The sequence below is a fragment of the Antrostomus carolinensis genome, unplaced genomic scaffold (genome assembly GCF_000700745.2).
Source record: "Antrostomus carolinensis isolate BGI_N321 unplaced genomic scaffold, ASM70074v2 scaffold9484, whole genome shotgun sequence".
Taxonomy (NCBI): domain Eukaryota; kingdom Metazoa; phylum Chordata; class Aves; order Caprimulgiformes; family Caprimulgidae; genus Antrostomus; species Antrostomus carolinensis.
In genome coordinates, this window is record NW_010312863.1 from 91,354 (window position 1) to 114,429 (window position 23,076).

Here is a 23,076-nt window from a genome sequence, read left to right on the forward strand (position 1 = left end):
AGAATGTAGTTTTTCTCAAAATGTTTAAATTATTCTTGACAGAATTTAGAATACATTTTGATAACACGAGGGAGGAAGTTCAGAGCACTCTTGCACTATACTTTGCTGACAAGTGGGAAGAGACTGTTGGCAAAACTTGAAAAAAAATTGTAAGATATGTGAATTAAGTGCATACAGTCTGTCTTCCAAATAGGAGTGAAAAGAAAATAAGGGAAAACTACAATATTTGGTTTTAAACTCTGATTTAACATTTTCTTTACAAAGTAAATTTTTTTTATCAAATGTATACTCAAATAATTACAATCAAAAAAATTAAATCATGATTCACTACAACGTGAAGTCAAGATTTCAGTGGACTCTGGTGACAGAAAGATCATGTCTGTTGGAAAAAATATCCATTGCTCCCAATGAGATTTATTGTCTGATGACTCTCTGAAGTCTGCATTTTCATTAAGAGATATTTTACTGAAATTAATATTATAAAAAATATTTTTATTAACATATTTATTTTAAAAAAGTCATTAAGAATGACTTGATAATTTATAACTAGTGTTTTTATAGATTGCATCACAATACAAAAACTCTAATTAGCCCAGAAATAGTCTAGTCAAGGGGAAAAGCAGAGGTTTAACCAATGCAGAGAAATTATTTTTTAAGTTGTCCAATAAGCAGTTTCAACAAACTTGTTGGAAATTCCCTCTAAACAAACAAATTGCTTACTTGAGATCCTTGAAAAATAGAGAATAAGCCTAAATAAATATCAGAATAAACCACTGAAAATAACTGCCTGTGCACGCTGAGATCCTAGTTACTAAAGCAGCACCTGGAGGAAGAAGCAGCTTCCGACCAACGCGACAGGAAACACAGCTACAGGAAAAGGTTTCCACCTAACTCCGAACTTTATCTGGCTACCAGGAAATCATCATAATTAAGAGATACTAAAAATATGCTCCACCAAACGGCAAATTGCAGGAATTGGGTTCTAAAAATGAAAATACATCTAGGAGTAAAAGAAAATAATCACAGAAACTTAATAATCACACGCCTCACCGTGTGTGAAAAGAATATTAAAACTTGACAGAATTAGGATTGTTTAGGTCAGCTAAACAAAAGGTCATTGTATTTACATTTATTTTGCCTCCACTGTTTTCTTCAGCTCTCTCCTACTTTTCAAAGCATTGCAAAGTATGACAAGACCTTTCTGAGGCGTTCCAGTGGCTTGCTACTGCAGATCTGTGGAGAGACTAGACATACTTGGGGTTTTTTTGAGTTTTAAACAGTTAATACAGCCCATATGGTAATTAATTTAGGGCTTCAGATAAGCCTACAGTATCTGAAGTTACACATATAAAAGCTTAAATCCTGTCTTGCCCAACTGTACTTTTTTTTGCAACAAAACATACAGAACATCCTACACAGCAGCCATATGGTACATTAGATTCTTTAGATTGCTTTCACCTTTCTCTGCAAGCTTAAAAATACACCAGGCTGAGGGCTCCTCTGCAAGGTGGTCCCCAGCAGCATAGTGGACTCTTGTTTAAGAACTAGATCTACTGTGGTTCAGAAACAGTAAATATGGCCTTGGCCATTTTATTTCTCATAAAAACCACCCTGAAACCCGAGTGTATTTGCCCACTTCTTGAATTTTTTAAATGATGAAAAGATAATTTTTCATGCCTGCAAATGTGGTAATCGGGAACAATTTTAGAATTGTTTTAATCAGTTCTGTAATCAAAATTATCATGGATATACTGTTCTACAGCATATTAGGGTTTTTTCCCACACTTGCTTCAGGATTTTCCTACTTTCAGATGTGCAAAGGATGGTAATGTTACATCAAAAGCTTTAGGGGGGGCAAATTCTCTCCTCCAGGCCCATACTTAACCACTTGTGGGTTAACAAATCTACAATCCACCATTTTATAGTTTCCTGGTTCAATCTCATTTATGGTCTCAAGAAGACTAAATGACAATACCTGTCTTTCTATTAGCAACGTGACTTCAGTGGGATGTGAGGACCACAAAGTCTCCTCAATTAGCACTGGGATAGGCTCTGTTAGGACATGGGTATTCCAACTCTCCTGTTCCTCCTTTAGTTGGATTTCTATCCAACTGAAAGAGAAGAAAAGGTGACAAGGGAAGGATAACATTAAGCTGAACCTCCCTAACACAGAAAGTAAGTCGAAAATAAACAAAATGGCAAGCACCTGAGCTCACATGCTTGTTTCCTGCCTCCCTATTAATCCACCTCTTATGGTATTGTAAGAACAATAATTCTGTTAGCAAGCTGCCAAGTATTTATTTTCATGATAAATAAACCTGACAATGACACATGTATCTTCAGTACATATAGGTTTACTTGTGAAGACAATCTGGCTTTAAAATCTAGCCACACACTATAGAAAAATCACACTATTACAGAAATTGGACTCGAAAACAGGTCAAATGACTCAGCACTAGTCTACTGTCATCAAAAGTTGTATTTAATGCATCCTGGTTTTTCTGTCAAAGTATAGAATCATAGAACTGTTTGGGTTGGAAGGGACCTTAAAGCTCATCCAGTTCCAACCCCCCTGCCATCAGCAGGGACATCTTCCACTAGACCAGGTTGCTCAAAGCCTCATCCAGCCTGGCCTTGAACACTTCCAGGGAGGGGGCATCCACAACTTCCTTGGGCATCCTGAAGTACTCATTTTCAAATGGAAAAAAACTAATCAATAGTAAATCTAAAACCAATGTACTTAAAATAGAAACTACAGCACTACAGTATTTATTGAGGTTTGCAAAAGTCCATGAAACTGTCCCAAATAAGATTAATAACATCCCATCATCTGAGTACTAATTGATCTATTGAACAACTGAATTACTATTTTCCATTCCAAAAAAATAACCAGCTCTGCTTTGGAACAGGAAGGCTCCCAAAGTCAGGCAAATGGCTTCTGCTACTCCAAGAATAGCACTCATCTTAACCTTTGCACAACTCTGAGGTATTTGCCTTCCAGATCAAATTATGTGCATGCGTAGATACATAAATATATTATGAGATATGGCTTTGCTGTCAGAACACATTGTGAACATGTTGAAAATGTGGGTTCCACAACATGGCAAATCAGTTGGCAAGTATCAGCTTTTACTTGTCCTTAAGAATAACACCAACTGTCAAACTCTTGCTTTGGTGAAACTATTCTTCACCCAAATTATAACCATCTTCACACACACAGACTAGCAGAACAATACCAATCAGTGCTTAACTAAATCTTGCCTCAAAAAATGGAAAGTGAACAAATTATTGTCGTCTTTCCTATTAACTAAAAAGCCCAAGGGATTTTACTCCATATATTGTTTTCAGAATAACCAGTTTTCTGATCTGAACACCCAGTTTATACCTCCCCCTCCACAGGGAGGGGTAGAGCCTGTCAGAGTCCTACAGGCTTCAGAGCCAAAAGGAATGAGCTGTGGATTCATAGTCTCAGCATGGTTCAATCTAATCTGATTTACTTTACATTAACAGTGACATATTTTAGACTGGAAGAGGGCTTTTTTTTTTTTAAAGACACAGTTTAATACAAGTCTTAGGTTAACATAAGCACAGAAAAAGCCTACCTTTCACAAAAAAACATGCAACTAGTTGAAAGAGAATTTGATCTTTCACATCTCTTCCACATACTAAGGTGTTCAGTATGCATTATATAAACTACATTTGATAACAGATGTGTGGCAAATAACACTGTACAATGTACTTTTAACAGAGCCTACATTTTACACTTTAAACAAGCAACAAATATATCCCTTATTTAAAAAAAAACCCAACAGATTCTGTCTCCAAAGATGCACATGAGGTACTTATGCCAAAACACACGTGTCTACCTGTTTACAGTGGGCTCTACCAATATGAAAGGATCAGGGATTAACTACAAATGGAATAAATAGGAGAAAACATTGGGTTGGGTGTTTTGGTTTTTTTTTTTCAATTTCTTTCTATTTTAAGGTAACAGGGGAAAAATTCTACAAATTAAACCTAAATGTTCAAGTAGTCAGAACTGCAGGACCGCTAGTGAAATCGCTCCCTTCTTAGTTTGTTTACAATGTCAAAATTTCATATGCAATAATATTTTTAAAAGGCCATAAGCCAATCATTGTATCAGGTAGCACACACAGAATATTTGAAGTATTTATTTTTTCTTGACGACTTAGTCTATTTCCTCTTCCATTTCTGTCAAAACAACTGCTCCAATACAAGTGAAAAAATTGCTATTCAATTCATCCCACTACTGCTGGGTTTATTTCTTCATTCTCAGAAGTTAAGAAAAAGGACTATTAGATTACTGTGTTGGGTTTGGGGGGGTAGTGGGGGAAGGGCCACCTTGTGAGAGCGAAAAGCTCCCCTGGCTCCAAGGCGGAGACCCCCCAGCCCAGGCTGGGCCAGTGAGCACTAGAGAAACACCTCTGCAGATCCATATTGGTGAGGGGAAGGACTGTCCTGAGAAGAGGAAGGTGTGGTACCTGGAGGAGAGGCCATTGACCTGAACAAAAGACAACCATCGGCCTAAACAAAGAGAGAGCTGCGTTGCCAAGAGGGAGGAGGAGGAGGGGGAGACAGACCTCAGACACCCAGTTCACCTGATGGAGTAGGAGAAGGCAAAGGAGGTCCCTGCAGCCCATGGAGGTTCAACGGCGGAGCAGAGACCCACATGTAGGCCATGGAGGACTCCACGCTGGAGCAGAAAAGCTGAGCCTCAGGGCATGTGTGAGACCCTGAGAGTTGCTTGATGCCAGAGCAGGGGGTGATGAAGTGCACTGGACCTGAGGTCCGTCTGCAGCCCATGGTGTCCCCATGCTGGAGCCGGGAGCTGAGCCCGAAGAGGTCTGTGACTCCACGGGAAGCTCGTGTTGGAACATCTTGTTCCTGGAGTTTCATGCTGGGAAGAGCAGCAGAGGTGACCTGACTGAACCCCCATTCCCTGTCTCCTGTGCTGCTTGGGGGGGAAGGTAGAGAAATGGGGAGCAAAGTGATTGGAGCCCGGGAAGAAGGGAGGGGTGGGGGAAGGTGTTGTCAGATGTGGTTGTTTTGTCTACTCAGATGAATGGTAATGGATTAAATTGATTTTTCTTCCCCAAGTGGAGTCTGTTTCACCCGTGACCATCACTGGTGAGTGAGCTGTCCCAGTCCCCATCCCAATCCCGTGCCCCCTTTGTTGTGTTTCCCATCCCATCTCACTGGGTGGGGGAAGTGAGTGCAGGACCGCACGGTCCTATGGTGGGTCAAACCCTCACAATTACAACTCCACTCCAGTTCAATACTGTTCATTTCATGTCCTGAAATGAACCACAATGCAGACTATCTTTAGAAATCCTAGTGGTGACTAAACACTTTTATTTGATACGATTAGCAAAACGAGATCTGAAGCACCATTCACTCAAACAAACCAGCATCCAGGAGCATCTGAACTGTTCCTACAAAACAGTATGAGAAGGGACTAATTTGCTAACAGACAGCTATTAGGGATGCGTTACCAGCTGAGGAATTTTAAAATGCAGTCCTGCATATTCATTACACATTGACTATCACACAGATTAGCTTATTTTAAAAATCCCTATTTATTCTCAAATGCAAAACAAAGATGCCCTCATTCTTTTTTAAAATTGAACTTGTAACACTGCTATTTACTAGTAAATCTAATTTGCAACTTTAGCAATGGCATGTCTTTTCCAGACTCTTTATAATACTCTAAGACAGATCTCTCCAAACTACGTTATAATATTATCTTACAAAAGTGTTGTTCAGTTAATGGGTTGCTTTTAAATTCAGCCAAATGGACAGTAACATCTCCACAGGCACAATAAAAGTAAGACAACCAAAACAAAAATCGTACTACATTTCAAACAGAACAATGTGGCTGAACATGAAGTTATATTTTCAGAATATATTACTATATTTTCACAATTAAAATTCCTCATTTTCTATTATGGAAAGGCATTTTTTAAGAAGAAACAGGGCATCCTATGATAAGAGTAGAAATATACATCAGTGTGTTTTTTCCAGTGAGTATTTTTAAAAACAAAAGAATGTGAAAGAGAAAAACAATTTATTTAGGACATGGACTGTGATTCAGAGGAAAGGCAATTTTCAGTATGTCAGTTCTAAAGCAATGATACTGAGTATTAAATGTTGAATTAACAATCTTAAGCTTCCTTCCATGTATCTACTTTTCATATACTCAAAAGTATTCTTTTCATATACTCAAAAGTATTCTTAATCTTTTTAACAGAATAATAAACGGTCTATAGCTCAGATGTTAACAAAAAAAAGCAGCCCAGACAAAATTTCCAACTGCAAAATCTTAGTTGTCTCTAAATAGCTCAGTTGTAAGAATAAAATTATTTTCATGAGCTGGAAAAAATTTTTAAAATTTTATTTTAAGATCTTTTTGGAGTCTGAAAGATGATCTGCTCCCATTGACTTGCTGACTTATTTGTGTGCCATCTTCTAGCAGAATTGTTCCAAATTGTGCAAACTTGTAACTTGAAATACTGAAGGTGGAACAAAGGTCATCTTTATATATGGTGCCAAAGCACTTCCTTAATTTTACTGATAATTCTGATATTTTACTCATAATAAACATTTTCTGAAACTTTGCCATGCCTATTTTTTAAAAAGCGTTTAAGGAAAAACCTTGAAGAGCAATCCATATGACACAGGCTGATGGGAGGAAGGACAAAACTCTGCCTTCTTTACAGTCTGTAAACTATGACAGAAAGAGTGGGCTGGGTTTGCATTTTTGTTTTGTTCAACCCTGAGGAATACCTCATGCTTTAAGCCTTCCAGAATTTCTGTATCCCATATAGTAGCCAATATTTACTACTAATCTGAAGGGAAGTCATCAGATCTCAACATATCAGTAGGTTTCACATTTTTACTCCGACATTCAAGTTTTTACCATGCTTATTCTTTAAAGACAACCAGACTAAACTAGTGCATCCATGTTGTCAAAGTCAAGGGAGACCATCACTTCCTCAAAGAATAAACCTGATTTTATGGTACTAGATTGAACTGGCACCGCCACACCAAGGAAGCACTGGTGGCTGAGTACAAAAGAGCAAACAATTTTGAAGAAGAAATCCTGTTGGTGGTTTTTGTTTGTTTGTTTGTTTGTTTTTAAAGAGGATCAGCCATCATCTGCCCTCCTGCAGCTGGCACAGAACTGACATCAGGTGTAAAACCAAGAGCCACCACATTGTGAGCTCCAGCTAACACCATAATGGCAACCGTGTTCCCTCCTGATGCAGATCAAAATTATTTTTGCAGTTTAGCCTTTAATCCATCAGTGTCAGCATCAGGCATGAAATAACAGTATAATTTTAACCTGTCCTCATAATGGTTTAGCTTGCAATAACAGAAAATTGATTTATAAATTTTGCTATTCAAATCAGAGTCAAATTGATTTAAGTGACTACAACGTTAATTTTCATATACTGTGATAGGTTGGTTTAAAAGAAATAATGCAAAAAACTAGCAGGTCTTTTCTCATGTGTATGAGATCTAAGATCTTAGTACCTTTAGAATAATAGATTAATTTAATTAATTGAGATTAGTAGATTAATTTATTTGGATTAAATACAGCTAGGCGTTTCACTGGTTAACATATGTAACTAGGTCATCTCTATCCTCATAAAAAGAGCGTAATAAAGAGATAATACTTTCTCTTTATTTAATGTTCACAGTTTTACATCTGCTCCTTATTAGGAAATGCTGCTTCTCATTATCACTAAACCAGTGTAAGACTACTAGGTCTGTCAGTTGCTTGACCCAACACTTCAATGCATGTGGAACAAGAAGAGAGATAGCCACGCAGCAAACGAGGGAGAGGATGGAACAGATGTGTGATGTTACTAATGCATCAGTGGAGCACTAAATAGGAGATAAATATGAAAGGAAAGGAGATATAAGGTAAGAGAAATTAAGATGGGGCAGGGGCAGAGGGGAAGGGCCACTGACAACTCAGATTACTGAACAGAGCTAATAAATAAGATATGACCCTTTACTCTGTATTTCTCCAGTCTGGTAGAGATTAAACAAGTTGTGAGGAGAAAAACAATACTAACCAGGAGAAAGAAATTTAGAACACAGGCATAGAATGCTTTGCCATATTGAAATCAAACACCAAGAACAAAAAAGCCACTGCAATAAAATCAGCCATTACCAAAGAAACACATGCTACTGAAGCTACTGTGCCAGAGAGAAAAACAAAAGACCACAGAACAATTACATGTGAGTGAGAAAGCACACACTGCGTGGCCATTAATGACCAAACCCTACGCCTATAGCAAAAACGAACTGACAGATGATACCTCGGATACAGTATCTTACTGAAGCAAACAAAGAAAACCCACCTAAAGGATGCACAGACATCAAAGTGACAGTGAGGAGCGAATAAGAGCAGAAATTCAGGAAGCTGATAAAAGCACTTACAAGGGGAAGGGAAAAAGGAAGGGGGCTGACTGAAGAGGAAAGTCAGTATAATTAGGGCTGTGAAACCTGTAAAATACGCTTCCTATGAGATCATTCCTTTCCATATACGCAGCTGTTTGAAATCTCCCACTCACCCTCTCCTCCCCCCACCTTCTCTTTTTTCAGTGCATGGATGCCATGCAAGTCTTCAATATCTCCTGCCACATCTTGGGATGGCAAGCCCTTATTTGTGCCTGTGCTGCAATACACTATAAATGGCAGAATTAATTCCCCTGACATCTGTATCAATCAACTTCCACCATTTGTATGCAGTTTAAAAACCTTCATTTTCAGGTCAACTAAAAATAGAGAATACTTAATTTGTAATTTTTTTCTTACCTCCTGAATATGTATAATGCCCTACTAATTTAATTTTTAATTTTATTATGTAGAATATTTTAGCAGTAATTAGTCACGAGTACTTTAAACCTCACAAAATGCACGCATGTTTCCTGCATAGTGTAAACACGCAGTTGAATTCTGAAAAAGTTTTATTTCTTAACTATTACTCTATTTCTCTCAACAGCACCTCTCTGCACTAGGTACCATTTTCTAAAGCACTGAAAATCACATGCTGTCCCATTAGAAGTGGTGTAGACACCCGTTCTGGCAACAATTCAAAGAGCCCCTACAGAACCTCGCAGTGATTCTGAAAAAGAAAGTAGAACTGTTGAGTTTTGAAGCATTAAGATAAACTGTGAGCAGAGGTGTACTGATCCTACTCAGCGGCCAATTTTTCCTCACTTTCATTTCTAAGCTTGCATAACATGCCTCTCAAAAGCTGAACATCCACTAATTTCAGAGGAGGATATCATTAGAACACATTATGGCCTTTATTAAATATGAATTATTTGTTCACTACACATTTGGCATGACAGTGGGAAAACAGCGCCTTCAGGCCACTATTATATCTGCCCTGTTTCCTTCTCCTTCTTCCCGTCATCATACATCTGCTTTGTCAGCCCCAACAGCATCCAGTTTCCACGGGCAAAGGGATTTGTTCTCTCCTTTCTAGAGCAACCAACAGTATTTTTATTTGATACTAACACAGAAATTAAATTCTTAAGTTTAAGATTTAAGCTTTCAACAGAGATTGAGGCAGAATATTTCTCATCTCTTAGTTGCTGCTGCAGACTCCAACAGATGATACCCTGAGAAAGGGCTCTATGCACAGAAAATTTAGTTTGTAGTCATGAAGGCCATTTTTTTTTTTTTTAATACAAGATTAAATTTGATGGAAGTGAGTTACAAAGAATATTATGAGATCTAAACACTCAATGCTCAGACTTTTGGACGCCTTTTAAAACACAAATGAGACAGGTAAGATGGGACAGTGAAGGGCAGTTAAAGAACAAACTCCTCATAAGAGTTTAACACAGCAACACATGGAGCTGATGATTCCATGACCCAAGATCTGTCCTGGGACTTGGCTAACAACAGACCTTTGGAACATGAAGAGTGTCATGGCTATGAGTTCTTCCAAGAGAAACACAGCAGGAACAGCATCTGGTACATACATCACCCTCAGTATCAGTTCCTGAATATACCAGACATTATAAACAAGGTGGGGGTTGGAATCAATCAGGAAAATGGTCATTCCTGTTCTACTGCTGCAAGTATTTTCTCTCCAAGACTGAATGAATCATATAGCAAGAAGCTGTTCAGCAAGCGTTGAACTTCTGTCTATCATGATTCTCTTACAAATTATCAAATCTGTTTATAAAAAGTGACTATCCAAGGCTAATGAGAGCTGAAGTACGGAAAAGGAATCAAAGTAACATCATTACTATAATTTCACACCCTATAAAACTGTAGACATTTAGTAAAAAGCCTCCTATTTTCAAACACACTTGCTGACATTATTCCTTTTAAACTATTTTTCATGTGTGTCTTATTTATTAAACAAGTTCCCTTGACAATACATGTGTTTATATATGCAGTAAATACAGTATCAACATCAAATAGCGGCTGCATCACGCAGAGACCAATGTAACCATGAAGTGCATAAATTCTGGTCCAGAAGGGAGAAAAAAAAAGCACTAAGACTTGATAACACATCAAAACGAAATTGGTAAATTTGGTGCATTATTCAAGAAAGCAGTAAGTTCTTCACAACCAATCATAAAATATGTACAAGATTATAGTCTTTCATGAAGCATTAATTAGTTCATTTCTTTCACTCAAAAATCCAAACTCAGGTTCCTTGTTAAATTCTAGTTTGTCTATATATAAATATTCAGAACAAGGGATTTTTTACAACACTAATGTTTTAAATATATGTGTATATATATTTCATTATTTTTTAATTTTATATATTAAAACATCTATACAGACACAAAACTTCCAAGTCAATTTTAATAAGGATAGATGTTTAAGTGCACACTCAAGTACAAATGCATTGTACTCCATGTATTAGAAATAATTTCACATGTGAACACCATAACTATTAGAGGGCTCGAATGAATTGCACTTTGCTGAAGAAGTCTGCAAGGTAACAGTTTCCACTTACCATTCAAAATAGGTCAAAAATTATATACTTGCATACTGCTATTATAATCCCATTTTGAAAGTGAAAACTGTAATCATATCAGCAGCTATTAAAGACCGATGGCCTGCTTTCTCTAACAATAGTTTAATGCTTTCTAAATATTAAACTGAATGATGAAACTCAGCCTAAGGGGGAAAAATATCAGAAAAAAAGCCTGAGAGAGATTGTATTTTATAAACATGCATGTATAGTAATGTATTTAGAAATTAAAACAAGAAATGCTACTGCTAAAACCAAGGGTAAAATGAAGAACACTTATTTACAGTGAAGCAGCCTATAATAATATAGGTCACATCTGATGATTCTCTATTCGGAAATACCTCTCGTGATCGGATCAGGAGATAGTGAGTTCTGCTCATATTTAAAGTGAGACTTCAATGGAGGGCATTTCACATTTAATTTTCTTTTAAATATTCTTCAAAAGTCCTAGGTAGTTGAAAAGATCTCGCCCTTCATCTTTATTCATCTAAAGGAACACATTTGACAGATTTGAGAGAAAGGTAGCAGTCAACTCGTCAAATCAGCAGTACTGGAAGCATAACATACATCCACCAAGTCACTGAGGTTATCTAAACTGATAGAGCAAATTAATTCCACTCCTTCCCTGCCTCCCAAAACACCAGCTACTCAACTATTCAGTCATTATAAATGGTATCTTTGTTTCAATGCTAGGAGGGGAAAAAATACAATAGTAACTGTTGGAGCCCAGAAACTGAGATACCTTCTCAGTGAAGAAGAGATCTGGAGGTCAGAGCTGAGGCTTACCAAGGAAGGCAGCACACGGACGTGCCATTTGCACTTTCACTGCCCCTGCTGCACTCATCCTGAAAATGAATGCAAAACCAGATTTTTTTCAGATCACTCCGAGCTTTTTGTAAAGAGATGAAATAAATCCTGCAGTAAATCACTTTTCAGGTGTTACGCAGACCAGATTGCACCTACCAAGAGGTAACAGTACAAAAGAACAACATGAAGTATCTGAACTATAAAATATAAAAGAGCTATGTTAAGGAGCAGTCATGAAAAATACTTCTCTAGGTACACAAGCTTTTTGAATTGCAGAATTTAACAATGTCAGTATGAACCTGGAGCCTCCTGAAGTGCAAGACTCCTAAGAGAAACAAAACACTTGTCCAATATAGTCTTAAAAAAGTCACGGTGCAAAGAATTCTTAAAATAGAAGCTTGCAAAGCGCATTATATTGTCAGAGCAAATCTGTCTCCATCCTGCTAGAGATGCTAGCTCGGTGATCCGCATATAACACCACCTATCTTTTAAGGCAAAAACTGTCCCAGTACCACTGCTTGTGGGCTTTAATGCAAAGTTCTGGCAACTGTCCAGGACTCTAGAAGGGAGGACACACAGCTTTTTACATTTTCTTTTTAGGTCATGACATAAGAGATCACACTGATGTCCACTAACGTTCCATTTAGAAATGCAGAGGGAAGTCAGCAGCTCTACTTAGAGAAAAAAGGAAGGCACTTCGAAAAACAATGCTACTTTGTCCAGAAACTTCATGTTTACACAAGTTATCTAATGCTTTCCACAGAGCTTAATAAAACATAAAACTGAGAAAATACCACAGGCTACAGGGAATTGAAAACCAAGGGTAAAACAGCATATTTTTGTTCATGGCAAATAGGCATTCCTAGCAGAGATGTTTGCAAATGCAAGTTTTAATTTTTAACAGGGAAATTTAAAAAATCAAACATATTTTTATTACCTTTTATCCTATCCCCTATGCTTAGAATATGACAGGGTATGTTCATCACAGAAATGACCAGACTGAGTTAGAGGTCAGAGCATTTTAAAGTTAGTAAGTGATATCTGGAGCTTTTGTCATCTGTGAAGGAATCCAGATTGGGTTTGGGACTTGGGATGTGGTTAAGTTTTCTGGCAATGATAAAAGCAAAAAGCTTTCCCACATTTTTTCTCAGACTTGTCCTTTTGAACAAAGTTAACAGTTATACACAATCTTGTGGCTCTATATGGAACTCTTTACAGTAGCCTTTGCCAACAGCCAGATGCCATATTGCCTTCTGTATCAAAATAGCAACCAAGAATGACGGGTAAGGACATCACTGGAACAGGGATCCAATTAACAGAATATGGCAAAATTAACATTTATATAACAAAGTTTCAGGTTACTCATCAATGACTAAATTTATACCACAGAGCTATTAATTCTCACTCTCTGTAGATCGAAGAGCAGCAGTTTCCAAGAAACTCACAAAACCAACAGCTTATGAAAGAAACTTTTCTGCCCAAGAGATTTCAGTAGCAGTTGTTCAAATGCCCCAATGTTCCTCCCCTCTAGTAATCTGATGACTGGGGTAAGTCAGAAAACAACAGACACTAGATAAAATACAAGATTGAACAGTATCACAACATAGGCAGACAGTATTTTCAGGGCTGATAGGATTTAAGAAAGCCTCTTTGCCAAATTAATACTAGAACAGTTTAACACAATTAACATTTAGCTGGAGGCATACTAATTACTACAAAACAAAACCCCCAAACCACCCAACCCCAACACACACTGGCCTTTCAGGATTTTTTTTTTTCTCTTTTTTGTGTTGGTAACTCCTTCAAGTGTCTAGTGAAATAAGCTCTCTTCTCATATCTCAATTATTTCTCTAACACCTCTTCTCATTTGTAGCTGTCCACTGGAAATCTCATGATTGATCCAACCCTGGATGTTATTTACCCTGTTCACAGTTGAATTAATCTCAATAGTTCATTTCTCAAGTGTGACTTTATGACACGAGAGTGTTTTCTTCCTAAATAATTTTTGTTTAATAACCTGTCACTTCCAGAACTTTTTGGCTTGCTATTAACTACCAGTGGACAAAATCTATAAAATTATTATTATTTTCTGTATGTTTTACTGCTGTCAGAGTCACTTGTTCTCCACACTTAGCCTTCATACTTGTGCTGCTGCCTGAACAAAATACAGAATGTCCAAGTTAAAACTGAATTAGGTCTAGCAAGGTTAATATTAGAGTCATATATATATATATAATGTGTATCTTACTTAAGCATTAGAATCACATGTAAAGAATGCTTTGCTTACAGAAGCATACTGGTCTATTCCTTTCATTCAAAAAGCAGCAGTATACATGTTCAAGTTGACATAGTACTCACAATGTCAGCTCAAGAAGCATCTATTTTTAAAGTATCTTAAAAACAAAATGTTGTCTTCTTATAATTATCTCCTCAGTTGAAATCTTGAAGTTTCAAGGACTGCAAAGAAGACTGACTATATAGTAAGAATACTTTTCTGAAATTCATTCATGATATTTTTAATAATGTATTAAAAATACCTTTAGACACTGTCTAGTTTACAACCTTCCTTCTAAAACAATTGGATTTCTTTTGTCTCAGAAATCCTCAAGTTTCCAAATTTCTACAAGATATGACTTAAAAAATATTCTTTGGTCTGTGTTAGTTAAAACATTTTCTGTTTTCTCTTTTGTTGTAGAGTTAGTCTTTAATTCTTCCATATACCAAATTAATTTTCACTTCATAAATTTTAAGACAATTGGACTGAATAATCACTAATATGCAGGAGAAATCATTAGTGGTAAAAAAGCACCCTGAACTCTATGTTGGGACCGAGCAAGAGAGGGAGAGAGAAATACCTCTGCCAGACTTCTTCCCATCCTGCAACTAGTGGGACTAGATTATTTCATACCAGTTATGGATTCCCAAATGAGCTGAAAATCAAAGACTTGGCTTTCTGATCTGTCAGCCTTCCTACAGCTTTGCATCCAAAACATGTTTGGGTCTGATGAGAACCAGATACCAAGTGACTGGCAGCATGACCCTCTAAATAAGTACCAACAAGCAAAAAGGGAAAATATATATGTCACCCTTCCCAAGGACCTGGATCTCCAGCAAGTGCCAGAAGCCACCCTGCACAGGACACTCATTGCATGGAGAACTAATTAGTGTAAAACAAAGGTAAAAAGCCCACCCTTCTAATTTCATTGTACAGTTAAATAGACTTGAAAAAATAACACACTACACCTATGATGAAGGCTTAGGACAGTTGGGTCTGCAAAACTGCAGTTCCCACATGACTGGTGAGCCAGGAAGCTGAGTTTAGCAAGTACCACCAGATCCATTTCCTACCCATGCAAATGCACAAGACACACCGAGAACCACCCGATGTATTTTCAGTTGTCTTCTCTGTGAAGCGTGGGTTTTTCACTTTCATGTTTGATGACCAGAGAAGAGATAATAAATCCATGAGGATTTAAGATGATGATCCAAGTTAAAACCCTCCCGAGCCAATGGAAACGTTGGTGCACGAGGTCTGGAGTGATTACGTGATCATCTAATTAAGCCAGAAACTTATTCCTATAAATGTCACCGTTTCTGTTTGATTTAAAATAAGACACAGCCAACTACATTTTGATCAAGTCTCATTTATGCAATGTCAAAATAGCATTAGCTGGCTTCTACATAAAAGGAAAAAAGGGCTGAGTGACATCTCTGCAAGATTTTTATTTCATCTTAATCCACGGAATTCCCCAAGTGATTAGAAATGAAACAATGAGTTCAGTTAGTCAAAAATGCCTCTTGACCTCTTTCGGCCTTAACTCACACGCTCTATTAAAAATATGCAATTCAGAAATATTACATACAAAAATGTTTTACTGATTTTTTAAATAGCTCATTTTTTAAGTAATTCATTACACTAATCATTCAAAGCCATCTTTCAAAAGTATATTCTTTCACTTGTTCAGTAAAAACAAATAAATCAAAAAAAGGATGCCACACTAGCTACAATATTGAAGAATTATGTTTGCACATTTTCAGCTCTAATGCCTTGATACAATTTAACACAGGATACATAACACTTGTAAATAAAATGGGCAGAGCTGTTAACCAGAATATCCACGTTTTTGTTACTTTTACTGACCAGGTAGAGAAATGTTCTGAATTCTTACACGTCCGCATGCACACCTTGGCCATCCGCCCTTCCCATCTGCATCATTAAAACCTGAGCAGAAGTAGCAGTTTAATAACACAGTGCTGCGAAAGGCAGGACTGAGATTTATGTAAGAACATGCTATAAAGAAGGAATAAATTATTTCTATTGCAGTTTTTAAAACAATTCTACTATTTCTGAACAGTGTAAGGACCAGAATAGTATCATATTTACAGTACCACTATAGAAAGAAATATTGGCACGTGGAGAAATATAAAAAGCATATAAACTATTCCTGTACATTCATTTAGCTACAAATCAACCTGATGAAATGTCTACACTTACATTTACATTTCTAACATATAATAAAATAAAAGCAGCATACCAAAACAAAGATTACTGTCATTATAAAACTGGTCAAATATTCATTTGCACCAAGATGTAGTCACAGGCCACAAGAACCTACAGCATTTGGTCTTTCAGGACCCCATACATCTGATCTTGTTAGAGAGAAGCAATCTTCTCAAAAGCAGGTAGATGAGCATTTCTTAATTTCTCATTAACCTCAGCCTAGCCAGATGGTGAGCAAACAGATTATCATAAATATATAACAAGCCATCTTTATTTTTGCATTACTTCTTTCTATTACTTCTTTCCACACCAAGATATAGTAAAAAATGTGATTAAAAAAAGCATTACAATAATCCTGGCTACGAGAGGAGCTAACCTTTCCGAAATTAATGTGGATGCTAGAGCTTCTACTTACTGCTACCTCTTCCCAGCAGTAGTTGGAGGACTGATATTGCTAAAAGTCACATTTCAGAAATATTCTCCAATTCCATATTCTAATCCTTATGGAATTATAATTTCAAGGTTGGACCCCGCCCTACACACAAAATAGCTATTCTACTGTCCAGGAGATATTGCAAGATTGTAAATAAGGAAAAGAAGAATGATTCACAGCTGCACCCTCATTTCACCATACTTCAATTGCAGGAAACAAGAAGATAAAACGACAACTTTTGACAGTATGTACAAACTAGTTAAAGATACAAAATGGATTTTACCAGTACTATATATATTGCTCACAAAATTGATTAATTTTGACTGCAAAAGTGTCACACCACATTTAGCAGAACAGAGGATAAATTTTGCCATCTTTAAGTAAACAATAAACTACTCTGTCTAGATTTATGGAAAAAAACCTATTTTGATAAATGAAGTATTTCTAATCAATACAAATGTAAAGAGTTCTCCCACACCAGACAAACTGTTTAAAACAAAATATTCAACTTTACGTTGTTATTTAACATTAATATAAAATTTAGTGGTCAGAATTACAACTCATAGGTAGAGTTTTGATAAAGGCATGCTCCAACAGGTTATTGAAATAATATAATATTTCAATTTACTCTTTATCTTTTGGTCCTGCACATCAACTGAAAAAAAAACCCCACATGAATGGCAACAGAAAAAAGCCCCTCTTTCAGTGGTTACATAAAAGAACACAAAAAGAATCAGAGTAGAAATCCACATCTTATTTCTATTTCAATCACAGCAGAGTTCTAAATATCATTAGTTACAAATTAACAGCACAAAAATGTTATCAATGGCATTATTAAGAACATTTTTTCATATGACATAGGGTGTTCATATTGATGTAAATAACACTGCTTCATTTAAAAATAAACATTTTTATCATTTATTATTTTATCTGAAGGAAACTAAGAATTAGCATGACTGCATCTACACTAATGAATTCACTGCTCTAATTTTTTATATTTGGCTTTTATCTTCAGATAATAATTCTCTGTCTCCCCTCATCCTCTAATATCACCCCACCCTTAGACAAGTCTTCTTGAATTTTAGCTAACAAGGTATCTGTGTACTTGTATTCTTTTACTAATTCTGATTAATATTACCTTGACAATAAAGCAAAGCGACAGACAAAAGCAAAGCGATAAACAAAAGCTCTGACAACACAGACACTAAGTCACTATTTCTTTCAAATTTGCTAAATCAAGTTGATAATTAACCTCTCATTTATAGTACACCCTTTACAAATCAGGCAATGGTGGTAACTGAGGAAATTAATTAAGCTAACTTTAATTTCATTTTGCATTTTCCATTAGCTTGGTAAATTAAGCTGACAAATAATAAAGACGATAATAAAGTTCCACCTACGTGAATTCTTCTGCGTATTCTCAGTGGCTCCCGGAGATGACATGGCAGTAAGAAATAAGCAAGTCAAAAAAGAACAGGGTACTGGTCAAGGGAAAGCTCCAGTTACCAAGCAGCTCCGGGGACGTGCATCTTCACCGATGCAGAACAAAGCCCGATGCTAGAAGGCTGCTGTTTCAAAGCAGTTAGTACCACGACTGCCAGTTTTCAATGGGTCACTCGCAGCCAGATGCACACACATGGATCCTGGAAACCCAGTGCCTTTCCAGAACCTGACCACAAGCTCCCAGCAGCTGGGCTAGAGCAGAAACACACGCATGGATTCGGGAAGGGACCACAGGCTGCTACATACAGGGGTGCCAGCAAGAGAGAAATCTTCCCGGCACGTTAGAATCCGATGACATGCAGCTACAGCACGGGTTTATTTGGCAGAGAGCTGGAAGCGTTTGAAAATGATTTTGAAGCAAGGAAAAAGTATGGAATGGTTCCGAGTTCTTTTTTTATTAGGTGATGTTCACAAGGCTCTCCCCTCAAAGTATTTTTCTTTAACGTGGCTCAGCACAAACCAGATCACATACCATTCGTACTTCACACATAAAATATTAACAATTTTGGATGGGATTTTTAAATAAATTAGGAGTAGCCTTCTCTACTGAAAACTAAATTTTTTGTATTACATATCCAGATGATGTTTTCATCAAAAATTCAAAAAATGGTTATGCAGCTATGAAAATTACAGAAACAGCGTATGACTGAGAATCTTTGGGTATGGTGATGCTGCAGTTACACAACGGTGCATTTATGTTTCAGAAATTGTAAGGCATTGCTCAAAATTTGGAAGGCTGGCACACATTACCCCTTCACCTTAGGAGGGTGCACAGTGCTGCTGGAAACCATGATAGCCATAACAATTTCTTTCTTTTACTTAAAAAAAAAAAAATCACATTTTAAAAAGCTCCTTGATGATAATTTTCAAAATACAGCGTACAGACAAAAGGGAATTATTTAACAAATACTTCTCCAATCCTCATCATTCGAGGAAAAATTACCAAGAATGTGCAGGCCTACAAAACTCAGTTTTATTTCACTGGTGAAAACAACACCGAAAATATCTATAGGAAAGATTAAAAGAATAATAATAATCACGAGATAATCCCGCCTTCAGTCTGGACTTCAGTAATTAAAGGATGAATTCAAGTCAGAGCTGCAGACAAAATAGGCTTCTATTTTTTTCCACATCAATCATTTAAACGCTATAGACAATTAAAATATTATACCTTTAAACGTTTTCTTTTCTACATAAACCAAGTATGACAGGACATTTTTTTCCTGTTATCTACACAGTTAGCTATTCACCCTGGCAAAAGCCACAGAAAATCTCTATTGTTCCTCCACTCCTCACAGACCCAGGAGTCTGCGAGGCTGACTGCACAGGGCCAACTTCTGCTGCAGCCAACAGGACCTGTACCTGCACATCCCAGGGCCAGCTTCTTTTTAGCTGTAGCGATGTCAAAACTGTCATACACCTGACCTCCAAAAGGGCTTTTGACTTAGTGCAATGCTAGAATGCAAAAAGAGTAGGATTCAAAGAAAAAAAGCTACATAAATGCATCAATATTAAAATTTGTTGGGAGAATACACCAGCTTCCACAAAATACAAAGCAACATCAGACAGGATGAAAGAGCATACGAGTGACACATTAAAAATCCTGATAAAAACAAGGTTTCGGAAGTATTTGTAACACTAATATTCTGTGGGCTCTATTAACTCATTGTCTAAATACCACTTTCAGGTGATAGCCATCACAGAAAATTCTGAAATCTAGTCGAGCAAATAGATTACAAACAAGCAGCACTATCAAATTTGTAACATAGAAAGTTACATTACAGCCAAAACACACAACCAGCATGAAGTAAAATGAGCATTTAAAGCATTAAACGAGAAGTGGTTTGGGGTGAAAGAAAAGACAAAAGCAAAAACGAGCTTTGATCTGCTGCGTTGCAAGAGAACACAATATTTATTTCAAGGAAATCTGATTATCTAATTTGTCCATGAATAATCTGATCTCTTTATAGCATCCCATTCTAAACTTTAGATTTCCTTTAGAAACTCTACTCCCTATTTACAGCTTTGAAAATTCAAACCCATTTCCAATACACATAACTACCTTAGCAACGGATGCCATTTTATGATTGACTAAGATCCACCCAAGCCTGTATTGCCACCATCAAAGAAGTCCTGGTTTCCCCTCACCAGTTGAAAACTAATAAAAAAATGAGAGGAGAAGAAATAATTTCCTATCATCCCAGATTACTAAATCAGTTGTACTAATCCAGCACAGGCCCCCTTTTGCCAAAGCATAATGGGAAATAGCAGTCTGATGTAGCAATTCAAGATAAAATTGTAGGTAATTTTGTTTCTACAGCTTAAATACACTAAAAAACCCTTTTTCCCCCCTTCCATTGAAATGTAAATTCTATTTATTGTATCAAAAATGCTGTCTGTCTTGAAGACTTGACACTTGTAGACATTAACCTATTAGGTAACAAATTTATTTCCAGTCATTTGCAAAATAAATACATACACAAGATACTACCCATTGAAGTTTGCTTCAACCCAGTCATAATACTTAATCCAGCAAATATTTTGTTTCGTCAAAGTCTTGTCAAAGGCAGCTAATAAATTTACACCTCGTGCTCAATACAATAGTGTTGCCAATTGAAAAAAAAAAAAAAGTAATGTTTAGGGGGTCCAGCAAGAGGCAAGCAACTGGTTTTGTGTGCTATCACACACAGTCTCTATCAAGAAAAAGAGCCCTGGGACAGGTTGCCCAGGGAGGGTGTGGAGTCTCCTTCTCTGGAGACATTCAAAACCCGCCTGAACACCTTTCCATGTGATCTCATTTAGGTTCCTGCTCCGGCAGGGGGGTTGGACTGGATGATCTTTTGAGGTCCCTTCCAATCCCCAACATTCTGAGATTCTGTGTAAAGCGTCCACTGCTCCTGGGTACTTATTTGGGTATTTAACATTTCAGTGCTGGTGACATCTGCCCTGTTGTATAAAGATTCAATTACCTATTGGGCAGGATTGAAATCCTTGAAAGACCAAGAGTGAACCTTCCTTAAATTTCTCTATTGTAAAGGACTTTTTAAAATGTTGGGCTGGGGTTTTTTTTTTTATGTTTTGAGGTTTTTTTTTAAATGCATGACTTAAAGTCCATACCTATTTCAAGGAAGGCAAAAAAGAGGACAGAAGTTACAAGTACTTAGATTCAGACCTAGAAACTTTAAAAACACGTCCTGCAAATTAAACAGATGTAGCAGAAGCGTTGCTTATCTCTCACAGCCTTCTTTCCCTCTCTGAGCCCAGATACCAAAAGCCTGCAATCTCAAGCAGGGTCAGACCCTTTGTGTCAACACCACTGTGGGATAAGAGCGTGTCAGCTTGTGGGACTGGGGCTCCTTTGGTCAGTGAGGAGGTGAGGGTCGCTTTCCTCATGCACAGGGTGTATTTGTTACAGGAGATGTGGAACATCTAATCCAAGAGCATCTGGAAGCACAAGATGCTTCACGGACACCCAGCCTTGTGACAAGGCAAAGGCTTTGGGTTATCTGGTTCACTGACTGCTTGTGCCCAGTGAATACTCTTGGGTAAATCACGTTGGGATTGTACCTATGGGAAAAATATTCTTACTGGCTTAATTCAACTGCTGTAGTCACCCAGGAGTGTTGTACCCAGAACGGGTACAACCAAACCCAGAACTCAGATGGGCTCAAGTGCAGCAAAGTGCAGATCTCACAGGAGTAATTACTGTGGGATGATCTCTCACCACTGAACCCAAATAGTGACACCAGCATTAATACAGTGTCCCAGCTCCCCAGCTCAAATGGGGTAACTCCATGAGCTGGTGGATTGAGAACTGGCTGAATGGCAGAGCTCAGAGGGTTGTCACTGGTGGTGTGGAATCAAGCTGGAGGCCTGTATCTAGTAGTGTCCCCCAGAGGACAATACCGGGTCCAGTGTTGTTCAACCTGTTCATCAATGACTTAGATGAAGGAACAGAGTTGCCTCCTCAGCAGATTTGCTGATGATACTAAACTGGGAGGAGTGTTGGATACGCCAGACGGCTGTGCTGCCATTCAGAGGGACCTCCACAGGCTGGAGAGATGGGCAGAGAGGAACCTCATGAGGTTCAATAAGGGAAAGTGCAGGGTCCTGCATATGGGAAGGAATAACCCCAGGCACCAGTACAGGTTGGGGGCTGACCTCCTGGAAAGCAGCCCTGGTGAGGCCCCACCTGGAATACTGTGTCCAGTTCTGGGCTGCCCAGTACAGGAAGGACACGGAACTCCTGGAGCGTGTCCAGCAAAGGGTGACTAAGGTGATTAAAGGGCTGGAGCATCTTTCATATGAGGAAAGGCTGAGGGAGCTGGGCCTGTTCAGCCTGGAGAAAGGATGACTCAGAGGGGATCTGATTAATGTTTATAAATATCTAAAGGGAGAGTGTCTAAAGAACGGGGACAGATTCTTCTCATTGCCACCCAGCAATAGGATGAGAGGCACAAATTGCAGCATAGGAAGTTCCACCTGAACATAAGGAAGAATTTCTTTACTGTGAGGGTGACTGAGCACTGGAACAGGTTGCCCAGAGAGGTTGTGGAATCTCCCTCCCTGGAGATATTCAAAAACCATCTGGACAAAATCCTGGTTCATGTGCTCTAGGAGACCTTGCTTGAGCAGGGTGGTTGGACTAGATGACCTTCAGAGGTCCCTGCCAACCTCAACCATTCTGTGATTCTGTGTGATTCTGTGAAATCACCTGTTCTCCTGCTGGGTGCACGTAACATGTCTGTTCTGGCTGGTGGCGGTTCTGCCACGGTACAAACCAAGGCTTTGCTCTCT

The 23,076-nt window shown here is 37.8% G+C and overlaps 1 protein-coding gene across 1 annotated transcript in view; it reads right to left on the minus strand.

Moving 5' to 3' along the window:
* DTNBP1 (dystrobrevin binding protein 1) overlaps positions 1 to 18,421 on the minus strand; it is a 31,183-nt gene extending 12,762 nt beyond the window's left edge. The window contains exon 1 of the mRNA XM_010167150.2: positions 18,177 to 18,421. Within this exon, the coding sequence (XP_010165452.1) occupies positions 18,177 to 18,219 (43 nt within the window). The 5' untranslated portion in view covers positions 18,220 to 18,421. The remainder of the gene's footprint in view (positions 1 to 18,176) is intronic.
* Positions 18,422 to 23,076: the final 4,655 nt, after the last annotated feature.